This window comes from Ammodytes marinus, assembly GCF_949987685.1.
Source record: "Ammodytes marinus genome assembly, chromosome: 15".
NCBI classification, from domain to species: Eukaryota; Metazoa; Chordata; class Actinopteri; order Uranoscopiformes; family Ammodytidae; genus Ammodytes; species Ammodytes marinus.
This window is the reverse complement of record NC_137219.1, coordinates 28,791,102-28,803,524: the sequence shown is the minus strand read 5'-3', so window position 1 is coordinate 28,803,524 and position 12,423 is coordinate 28,791,102. Positions and strand designations below refer to the sequence as shown.

Genomic DNA, 12,423 nt, shown 5'->3' with positions numbered 1-12,423 from the left:
CACTGCTACGATGTCACGTAGCTGCCGCAGCCAGCGCTGTTCGCTCACTGTCTCTATCAGTTGCACCGAACCGTCTCTGTGCTCACAACAACACGGGGGGAATAAATAAAGAAGCCATGCAAAAACAAGAGACCGCTGGCTTGACCACAGTTGTTCCACAGCCAGATAGTTAGACCCACATTCTGGTGGCGGCTGTCGTAGTCCAGCCTAAACCCCGCCCTACCAGTAAGGGTAGGGTCATAAACCCCGCCCTACCAGTAAGGGTAGGGTCGGCGGTGGAAACAACACCGAGATTCTAAAAAGTGAGCTGTCCCACTCTGAGCCGCTCCGACCCGACCCGCTCTACTCGGTGGAAACGAGGCATAAGCTACTGAGCTAAGCTTTGACACAACCTCCCAGCTTTTGTTTTTTTTACCGTCATTGGCCACCGTCAGATGTCAACTCCGTCAGATTTCCTGTCTGACGGTGTTGACATATTTAACGTTTCTTAAACATAACAAATGGAATTGATCTAGTAGCCATTTGGTTTTTCTCTTGATGTTAGGTGCTAGTATGAACTACTTCAGGAAAATAAAATGATAAAACATTTTCAAATAACTTCTTCAGAAATTGTAAGTCGGTGTTGTTGACATATCATGGTTGTGACACAGGACTTTCAAGATTCGGAATGTAAAATATTCTAAAACTACAACACTTATCAGAGCATATCTGACTCTAATGTACTCTGCAGAGGTAGAATTTGACAAGAGGTCCTTCAAAGTGAAAGCTGCCCCTTATATCGCCTGATTTTATTACATTTTACATAATGGAATGTCTGATGGTGTTGACTTATAGTAAAGTTGTCCCACCACTTAGAATCCTTGTAAAACATGACTGTGTTAGAAAAACTTGCTTTTGATGAAAAAAGCTCTTTTTAATCATTAAAGTACATTTTTTTATTGCATATGAAAGATTGAAACCTTCTCTGAGGACACCCTGTTTTTGACGTCGTGAGAAGATAACAGGTGTCATATATTTGACATAATAATGATAAAATTAAATTTAAGGGGATAATTGTGCTCCAGACATTCTATTCTTAATCCCTAATAACATCTACAATTTTAAATATTTTTAGTTTTAAACATAACAACAGTTACATATGGAAGACGGCCTTTTGTCCCGGTTCTCAAGAATCACTGATATATATATATATATATATATATATATATATATATAGCCACTGTCTCACTTTCCCCCACCATGAGGCACAAGTTAAGTTTAGTCTTAAACATATTTCAATGTAATATTACATAACATATGTTTTATTTTAATGTCATACACATTGTAGAATGTGTATGACATTAAAATAAAACATCATGCCAAGGAAATACACCAGGAAGACGACCTGGGGCAACCACACGGAAAGAGTACCTTCTCATCTTTCCCTGTAACCTTCAGGGCTGGAATGTAGAGTAGGCCTAGTTGTAGAGTATGACAGGCTGATGTTATAATCCAGTTGGGTCTTCTCCTGTGTTCTGAGTCCCAGGCTGTTCTCGCTGGTTCTGATTTTCCTATGCTTTGACCCCCAGACACTAGCTGGCTCTAAGGGTCCTGTGTTCTGACCCCCAGACTGTGTTCTAATCTAACTGGTTCTATCTTTCATTTGAATCTTATTAAAACCTTTTGAATTATAATATGTTGTATTTGATTTTGTTCAGAGTTACTTTCAAGTGTTTAGAACATTTGCTTTGCTTAATTGACCAAACCCCATCATTCTTTTACTAGTCCGACAAAGTGGATCAGTTTACCCCACAGCTGGGGTAAAGTGAGCCACATGACAACTTTTTTTAAAACAATCATATTTTCACTGCCCTTTGTCTTGAAAACATTCTGCTAATGCCCATTTCTAGGAAACATCCTGAATTAATGGGAAATGTGTACATTTGAGTGATAAATCATTTTAGCTCCCATAGAGCGGAGCAAATGTAAAAAGTGGCTCAGATGACCCCGTTCTCCCATATTTATATATACTGTATGCTTATGCTCAATACTTTGTTGTGGCACCTTTGGCAGCAATTACAGCCTCAAGTCTTTGTGAATATGTAGCCACAAGCTTGGCATATCTTTGGCCAGTTTCGCACATTCCTCTTTACAGAATCAGGTTGGATGGGGAGCGTCGGTGCACAGCCATTTTCTGATCCCTCCAGAGATGTTCAATGGGATTCAAGTGTGGGCTCTGGCTGGGCCACTCTAGGACATTCACAGAGTTGTCCTGAAGCCACTCCCTCCATATCTTGACTGTGTGCTGAGGGTTGTTGTCCTGTTGAAAGATGAACCGTCGCCCCAGTCTGAGGTCAAGAGCGCTCTGGAGCAGGTTTTCTTCCATGTCTCTGTACATTGCTGCATTCATCTTTCCCTCAATCCTGACTAGTCTCCCAGTTCCTGCCACTGAAAAACATCCCCACAGCATGATGCTGCCACCACCATGCTTCACTGTAGGGATGGTATTGGCCAGCTGATGAGCGGTGCCTGGTTTCCTCCAAACTTAACACTTGGCATTCAGGTCAAAAGGCTTGGGAACACTAGTCTGTCAAGGGGGGAAGAAAGGAGAAGAATAGAGAAGGAGGGGGAAGAGGACATAATGAGAAAGTAAAGAGAAAAAGAGAGGAAACATGAAACATTTAGGGAAAATGAAGTGATTATTAATTTTTCTACCTCAGAACGTAGCCTACAAAACAGCTTTCATAACACATTTGAAAATTTCCAATACTTTACGGATTTCAATCTATCATCACCAAATTTTGTACATAGCCTCAGGGGACCGACATACACACGTGTATAAAGTTTTAGCGAGATAGCTCAAGAAACATGGTCGTAGTTGACGAAAACGTCTTCCCAAGAATTGGCCTTTGCTGCTTATTTGCCACGATGGCAACTGTATGATCGGCCCCAAACTTGGGACTCGTCTTCAGAAAGAGCGCGGCGGCAGTTTTTGTAATCGTTTGAAATAAAGATTTCATTCATTCATTCATTCATTCATGCATAAAAGGCAGCTTGCCTAGGATTCTGTAACTCAGTATTGGTGTCATGTGAAGAGACAATAAATACCACGAGTGGTGCTTAAATGTGATCACTGTGTCATGCCTCCCTTTATCCATCTAAAAGCCACCGCCCGGCCTTCTGACAAAAGCAATGTGATGAAAGTTCTGCGTATATTTCTAAAGGAACTTGAGAAAAGTAAATTGACATGGACTGACATGTTTGTAAAAATAAAAATAATTGTCATACCATCCTTGTCCGGTTACAGGTGGTGTATAAGAACAATGACATCCGTCTTGAACTGTCCCGTCTGGCTCGAATAGTGGACCCTAAGATGAAGATCCAGGGAGAGGTTTCCTACAAGTGTGAGAACGTGGCCACCTTGGACCCCATCTCCTTTGAGACTCCGGAGGCCTACATCAGCCTGCCCAAGTGGAACACCAAGCGCATGGGATCCATCTCTTTTGACTTTCGCACCACCGAGCCCAACGGCCTCATCCTCTTCACCCACGGCAAACCCCAGGAGCGCAAAGACACAGCACGCAGCCAGAAGAACACCAAGGTCAGTCTAGATGATAACATGCTCATTTTAACCTTTATAAAATACCATCTTAATGAGATCTAAACACATTAGGTCAAAGAAAACCGGGACTGATTAATCCTCTTTGAAGACTTCCACAATACAGGTCCTTCTCATATAATTAGCACATTGTGATAAAGTTGATTATTTTCCATAATGTAATGATAATAATTGAACTTTCATATATTTTAGATTCATTGCACACCAACTGAAATATTTCAGGTCTTTTGTTGTTTTAATACTGATGATTTTGGCATACAGCTCATGAAAACCCCAAATTCCTATCTCAAAAAATTAGCATATCATGAAAAGGTACTCTAAACGAGCTCTTAACCTAATCATCTGAATCAACTAATTAACTCTAAACACCTGCAAAAGATTCCTGAGGCTTTTAAAAACTCCCAGCCTGGTTCATTACTCAAAACCGCAATCATGGGTAAGACTGCCGACCTGACTGCTGTCCAGAAGGCCATCATTGACACCCTCAAGCAAGAGGGTAAGACACAGAAAGAAATTTCTGAGCGAATAGGCTGTTCCCAGAGTGCTGTATCAAGGCACCTCAGTGGGAAGTCTGTGGGAAGGAAAAAGTGTGGCAGAAAACGCTGCACAACCAGAAGAGGTGACCGGACCCTGAGGAGGATTGTGGAGAAGGGCCGATTCCAGACCTTGGGGGACCTGCGGAAGCAGTGGACTGAGTCTGGAGTAGAAACATCCAGAGCCACCGTGCACAGGCGTGTGCAGGATATGGGCTACAGGTGCCGCATTCCCCAGGTCAAGCCACTTTTGAACCAGAAACAGCGGCAGAAGCGCCTGACCTGGGCTACAGAGAAGCAGCACTGGACTGTTGCTCAGTGGTCCAAAGTACTTTTTTCGGATGAAAGCAAATGTTGCATGTCATTCGGAAATCAAGGTGCCAGAGTCTGGAGGAAGACTGGGGAGAAGGAAATGCCAAAATGCCTGAAGTCCAGTGTCAAGTACCCACAGTCAGTGATGGTCTGGGGTGCCATGTCAGCTGCTGGTGTTGGTCCACTGTGTTTTATCAAAGGCAGGGTCAATGCAGCTAGCTATCAAGAGATTTCAGCACTTCATGCTTCCATCTGCTGAAAAGCTTTATGGAGATGAAGATTTCATTTTTCAACAAGACCTGGCACAGTGCCAAAACCACTGGTAAATGGTTTACTGACCATGGTATTACTGTGCTCAATTGGCCTGCCAACTCTCCTGACCTGAACCCCATAGAGAATCTGTGGGATATTGTGAAGAGGAAGTTGAGAGACACCAGAACCAACACTGTGGGTGAGCTTAAGGCCGCTATCGAAGCATCCTGGGCCTCCATAACACCTCAGCAGTGCCACAGGCTGATTGCCTCCATGCCAAGCCGCATTGAAGCAGTCATTTCTGCGAAAGAATTTCGGACCAAGTATTGAGTGCATAACTGAACATAATTATTTGAAGGTTGACTTTTTTGTATTAAAAACACTTTTCTTTTATTGGTCGGATGAAATATGCTAATTTTTTGAGATAGGGATTTTTGGTTTTTCTTTATTTTTTTGCCAAAATCATCAATATTAAAACAATAAAAGGCTTGAACTACTTCAGTTGTGTGTAATGAATCTAAAATATATGAAAGTATAATGTGTTACAGAAAATATTGAACTTTATCACAATATGCTAATTATATGAGAAGGACCTGTAAATTTAAGGCAAAGCAGTTTTTTTTTCTCATACACTTTCTTTCAAAGGTTTTTTTATTAAATTACACAGTTGCAAAACAATTGCAGTACAATGGAATTTTCATTTTTTTCCCCTTTTTTCCCCCCGAACATACCCCACCCATATCCCACCCTCATACCCAATTACAAACAATCCCGAATAATACATCATGTTAAAAAATGGCAGAAACGAAATACACACTTTAAGAAATAAAAATAATTAATCAATATGAAACAAAAAACATAAAGAAATAAAATTTAATTAAATAAAAGAGGGGAGGGGGTAGCTACTCTTCTATTATTGTCGTTGGCTTTTTAAAATAATTTAAGAAGGGGCGCCACATTTTGTGAAATTTAGTCTCAGATCCCTGGGTAGTGCAACGAATTTTCTCCAGATTCATACATGACATAATGTCTCTAATCCAATGTGAGTGGGATCAGGATCTTTCCACTTAAGTAAGATAACCCTACGAGCAAGTAATGAGGTAAAGGCCAGTACCTTTAGCTTCACTTTAGGCAAGCCCGAATTTGGAGCAATGCCAAAAATTGCAGTGAAAGGGTTCGGCTCAATTTGATGCTGAAGTACTTCAGAAATTGTTTGAAAAACTGATGTCCAGAACTCAGTCAAGGTGGGACACAACCAGTACATGTGAAAGAGTGATGCCGGTGCGCTCTTACAGCTATCACAGGTCGGGTCTACATCGGGGAACATACGAGCTAATTTAGTTTTAGATATGTGGATACGATGTACTACTTTAAATTGCACAAGAGCATGTCGGGCGCACATGGAGGTAGAGTGTATCTGATCCAGGACTGAGGTTGAAAAACACAGAAATTGAGCCTTTTAATGTGGGGTTTACAGAAAGAAACAAATGGACATGATTGGCTGGCGGTTTATAAGGGAATTGGGGAATTAACTTCTGCGTAAAATGCCTGATTTGCAGAAATCGGAAAAAATTAGTCTTTTCGATACCAAAATGTTTTGTCAATTGAGAAAAACTAGCAAATAGATCATTAATAAATAAATCACCGATGCATTTTAAGCCTTTTTAATGCCAGATCTTGAATGCACCATCCACCGTCGAGGGAGTAAACAAATGATTAGCTGCAATTGGGCTGAAAAGTGAAAAATTCTGCATTCCAAAATTCTTCCTAAATTGGGTCCAGATTCGAAGGGAGTGCTTAATCACGGGACTACTGTTGGGAATAGCCGAAGAGAGTGGAAGTGCGGCGCTTAAGAGGGCAGATAGCGCTGGACTCCATTGTTACCCAGACTGGGGCTGAGTCGTCAAGGTGAAAATGCACCCAATACACTAAAGAACGGATATTAGCAGCCCAGTAATAGTATTGGAAATTAGGGAGGGACATTCCACCTGTTTGTTTGGGTCTTTGAAGAAAAGCTTTCCGTAACCGAGGGTGTTTACCATTCCAAATATAATTTATCATTAAAGAGTCAAGGGCCTGAAAAAAGGATTTGGGGAGAAAGATGGGGAGACATTGGAATACATATAGGAACTTTGGGAGTAATGTCATTTTAATTGAATTTATTCTACCTATAAGAGAGAAAGCCAGAGGAGACCACTTCGATAATATTTGCTTCGCCTGATCCCATAATTTGAGGAAGTTCGATTTAAATAGGTTTTTAAAATTTCTGGTAAAACATACCCCAAGGTAACTCAGATGATCTGTCACCACTTTGAGTGGGAGAGCTGTATAATCAAGTTTAAGAGCTTCTTTATTAATCGGAAAGAGTTCGCTCTTACTCAAGTTAAGTTTATAGCCAGAAAACTGACTAAAGACCTCCAACACAGAAAGTGCCTCCGGTAAAGAGGTGGCTGGCTTGGCGACAAACAAAAGTAAGTCATCGGCGTATAATGATGCTTTATGTTCAATTCCTCCTCTCCATATCCCCTGAATCTGTTTGTTACCGCAAATGGCAATCGCAAGTGGTTCGATTGCAATAGCAAAAAAGAGCGGGCTCAAAGGACAACCCTGCCGGGTCCCACGGTGCAGATCAAAACTACTTGAGTAACGGCTGTTTGTTAATACTGAGGCAGAAGGGCATGCATATAATAATTTAACCCAAGAAGTGAAAACAGGACCCAAACCAAATTTTTCAAGGGTGAAAAACAAATAATTCCATTCTACTCTATTAAATGCTTTTTCAGCATTCATAGAAGCGAGGCATTCTGATTCAATATTTCTGGGGGAATATAAAATGTTCATTAGCCGGCGGATATTATAAAATGATTGGCGTCCCTTTATAAACCCAGTTTGGTCGGGGGATATGATAGAGGGGAGAACATCCTCCAATCTGTGGGCGAGAATTTTAGCAAGTATCTTCACATCTGTAATTAATAGTGAAATTGGTCAGTATGATGCACAATCTAGAGGATCTTTATCCTTTTTTAACAACAGGGAAATACAGGCCTGATAGAGCGAAGGCGGAAGTTTACCTGAGTCAAATGAGTCTGAGAATACTGAACATAAAAAAGGTGACAATTCGGCTGAAAATTTCTTAAAAAAGTCAGATGGAAGTCCGTCTGGACCAGGAGATTTGCCTGATTGCATAGATGTTATTGCTGCAATAATTTCCTTCTGAGTAATAAGTGCCTCAAGGCTATGTCTCAGGTCTTGAGAAAGGGAAGGGATGTTTAGGTTACTGAAAAAGGTTTCCATCACCGTTACGTCTACTGTACAATCAGAACTATACAAATTTGAATAGAATGTTTTGAACTTTTCGTTTATCAATTTCTGATCTGATGTTGTACACCCACTGTTTGTCCGTATTCCAGGGATGAGTTGCTTCGCTCTAAATCCGCGCAGTTGATTGGCCAGGAGTTTACCAATCTTGTCACCATGCTCGTAAAAAGTACTTCTGCTCCTAAGCAACTGGTCAGCAACTTGACGAGAGGAAAGAAGGTTGAATTCTGTCTGAAGTTTTAAACGTTCTTTGTAAAGTTCAGATGAAGGTGAATTAGCATATTGTCTGTCTATGTTCAGAATCTGATCAGCAATTTCAGTTTGTTTCTGTTTTGTACACTTATTTTTGTATGCTGCAAATGATATAATTTCACCTCTCAAATAGGCTTTCAGGGCTTCCCAAATTGTTGCATTGGACACATCTGGTGTTTTATTTATACTCAAAAAAGTTTTAATATGTGTAGAGATGTGTGAAAGAAAACTCTCATCTGTGAGCAACAATGGATCCAGTCTCCACTGCCTTCTTGTATACTCAACGTCAGAGAAAGCCAGTTGAAGGAGCAGAGGAGCGTGATCTGAGATCACAATACTTTCATAACTGCATGACTTTAGGTCTGACATCAATGAATTATCAACAAAAAAATAATCAATTCGGGTGTAAGTGTGGTAAGTTTGCCTGAAACAATAATAAAACGTCCATTTTTATCTGATATAATGTTTGAGGACTCAAAAGGAATATTACTATCAATAAGGATAGCTGTGCCCCTAGCCTTACCCCTGAAAGTACACTCAACAAAAATATAAACGCAACACTTCTGTTTTTGCTCCCATTTTTCATGAGATGGACTTAAAGATCTAAAATACATTCCAGATACACAATTGTACCATTTCTCTCAAACATTGTTCACAAATCTGTCTAAATGTGTGATAGTGAGCACTTCTGCTTTGCTGAGATAATCCATCCCACCTCACAGGTGTGCCACATCAAGATGCTGATCTGACATCATGATTAGTGCACAGGTGTGCCTTAGACTGTCCACAATAAAAGGCCACCCTGAAATGTGCAGTTTTGTCTCACAGCAAAATGCCACAGATGCCACAAGCATTGAGGGAGCGTGCAATTGGCATGCTGACAGCAGAAATGTCAACCAGATCTGTTGCTCGTGCATTGAATGTTCATTTCTCCACCATAAGCCGTCTCCAGCAACTTCGCACAGCCATTGAAGAGGAGTGGACCAACATTCCACAGGCCACAATTGACAATCTGATAAACTCTATGCGAAGAAGATGTGTTGCACTGCATGAGGCAAATGGTGGTCACACCAGATACTGACTGGTTCTGAGTCCCCAGACCCCCAATAAAGCAAAAAAATGCACTTTTCAGAGTGGCCTTTTATTGTGGACAGTCTAAGGCACACCTGTGCACTAATCATGATGTCAGATCAGCATCTTGATGTGGCACACCTGTGAGGTGGGATGGATTATCTCAGCAAAGCAGAAGTGCTCACTATCACACATTTAGACAGATTTGTGAACAATGTTTGAGAGAAATGGTACAATTGTGTATCTGGAATGAATTTTAGATCTTTAAGTCCATCTCATGAAAAATGGGAGCAAAAACAAAAGTGTTGCGATTATATTTTTGTTGAGTGCAGAATGAAAAAATTGTCCACGCCAGCATTTACTTAATCGCCCATGGTCAGAGTCATGTAAGTGGGTTTCTTGAAGGAAAACTATTCCAGCACTGAGCCGTTTTAGGTGGGTTAAGACCTTACCCCTTTTCACTTGGTGATTTAGCCCCTTGATATTCCAACTAATTAAATTAAGATTGCCCTTCATCTAGCTCAGTTATAGTGAGAATAAAAAGAGTTGCTCCGATAATAAAAAGAGTAGCAAAATACAGAGGGAAAGAAAAACACACAAAAAAAGGAAAACACAAATAACTGAAAACACAGCAGGTGATGACTTATCAGCTAAACCCCCAGTTAACACCACCCCATCCCACCCAGAACCCACCCCATATATTGCTCTAAACAGCAAACCCCAAAAGACCCTTACTAGTCTCACAACAAACATTCCAAGCCTTAACTTCCTGACCTGTGCTAGCTTCCCACATAGGTCTTGTACAATTCACCCCATAACAGCTAGTAACACTATGAACAATCCAGCAAACTGTCAAAATGACAACACACTAAACACAAAAACCGTGCTCATCCAACAGATTCGAAATACAAAAAAAAGAACAAGGCGTGAGTTAGACAAGCTGTCCAAATGGCCAAAAAATAAATAAATAAATAAAGAACAGACACGCTTTTCCAGCCGTTTTAAAATAGAGATACAAATAAAAAAAGCGAGTGAGCTAGACAATACGTCAAAATGACAAGCAACAAAAATGTCACGCTCACCCAGCTGATTTACTCATTTTAAAAAAGGGAGAAAAAATGCGTGTAGTACCATCAGTCTGAGAGTTTGGCTGGGGATATGAAAAGAGCATTTGTCCAAATTTGTATACTCACAACAGGCAATCGTATTTACTACGGACTCACACCCAATGTAGATATGTAGTTAGATGCTTCAGAGACGGACCGCAACCACCTTCTCTTGCCGCTCTGGAGAGTAATGCGAAGCCTCGCCGGGAAGAGGAGAGAGGGACGGAGACCGCGCTGATAAAGCTCAGCCATGACCCCCCTGTATTCAGCCCGCTGCTTCACGACCTCCGCGCTGTAATCCTCGTAGAACCGGAGCTTGTGGCCGTGGTATTCCAGCTCGCCCTGTTTACGTGCCTCTCTCATGATCAAGTCTTTAGTCTGGTATCGGTGGAAGCGGATGATGACGGGCCGCGCCCGGTTTGGGTGCCAGAGTGCGGTGAGCTCTGTCCAACTCTGGGGAAGAAGGGAGAGTTTGATTACCAAAAACCTCGACAAGAAGCTCGGAGAAAAAGGCGGTGGGGCGAGCGCCCTCAAGTGACTCTGGTAAGCCCACAATACGTACATTCTGTCTCCTGCTTCTCCCTTCCAAATCCGATAGTTTAGATTTCAGCAACTTGTTATCTTCCTGCAGTGAGGAGCACGTAGCCTCAAGTTGCTCCAGGCGTCCGCAAACAGTTTCTGCATTCTCCTCGAGATCGGTTATACGTTTCCCCTGGCCTGAGACCACGGCCTGGATGTTGTCCAGCTTAGTGTCCATGCTGGCGAACGATGACTTAAACTCAGCGGCTATGGCTGCTCTATGCTGCTCAAGCAGGTCCGGAATGGAAGCCATTGAGCTAGCATTAACATCAATGCTAACCACGCTGTCCGAGGACATATCTGACTCTGCCGAATCTCTTTTTGCGCTTTTCTTTCCTCTAGGCATTTCTCCAAAACAGTGCCAGTGTTACCGGCAACACAAGCACAAAAAAATCGATGAAAATAGGGTTTAATCAGTTAGGTCTGAAATAGTTAGTGGGAGCTAGAGAGCGATCGCACCTACTCCATGCTCTGTAACCCGGAAGTCTGAGGCAAAGCAGTTTGTAGATATCCTATGACCTGGATGACTAAAGGAGAGCGTATCAATGTTCCTATTGTGTGCCATATAGTTCTGGGACATTATGATGAGCCCATCTAAACTGGCACCGTACGTCATCAGAATTTTTTTTTTTTTTTTCATGCATTCCGAGGTAATTATATCTGATGTAATCTACAGTAAATAACGTTATTTAAAGTCTGTCGCACATGTATGGCTGCCTAAATCTACAACTTTGCATATAATACGTTTATAGGCTATTTATCTTGGTAAAACATTTTATAGGTCAGACAATATTAGATTAGTTATTTTTTTGGCATTTTTCCCACCTGATGTTTTTGCAGTTTTTTTTTTTTTTTTTTTTAACCTTTATTTATACAGGTATATCCCATTGAGTCCGAAGACTCTTTTGCAAGGGAGACCTGTTCCCATTTACACATTACCATTCACACACTCATTCATACACCGATAGCAGGCTAACTATCGACATTCACACGAGGCAAGGTGGGTGAAGTGTCTTGCCCAAGGACACAACAACTATGACACAAGTGGCAGGGCGGGGATCGAACCTCCAACCCTTTGATCATCGGCCGACCCGCTCTACCACCTGAGCCACAGTCGCCCAGTTGGATGCATGGACCTATTAAAAGGGTTGGATGGTGCACACAGGCTTTCTGTAACAGTAACATACGGAATAGTATTATTCTTTGAGCTGACCTTACCTACACACTTTATTGCTGACTAAAATAACAACACTTCTGCTAATGGCTTACTCTTTTCTGTGGCTTCAGAATCATGTTGGTGCTATACAGTACTGTGAGCACCAGCGGAAGAAGATTTGGTTCAAAATGTTCCTTTATTGCTTTTCCAGGCGCACACAAAGACAACTGAAAACACTGCTGCAGA

At 41.5% G+C, this 12,423-nt stretch overlaps 1 protein-coding gene across 1 annotated transcript in view; it reads left to right on the top strand.

Moving 5' to 3' along the window:
* The window catches only part of nrxn3a (neurexin 3a), a gene marked incomplete at both ends in the record, with an annotated part of 191,902 nt that overhangs the window by 87,726 nt on the left and 91,753 nt on the right, over nt 1-12,423 (top strand). Inside the window, one exon of the mRNA XM_080041756.1 lies at nt 3,287-3,580. Coding sequence (XP_079897882.1) covers nt 3,287-3,580 — 294 coding nt within the window. The remainder of the gene's footprint in view (nt 1-3,286; nt 3,581-12,423) is intronic.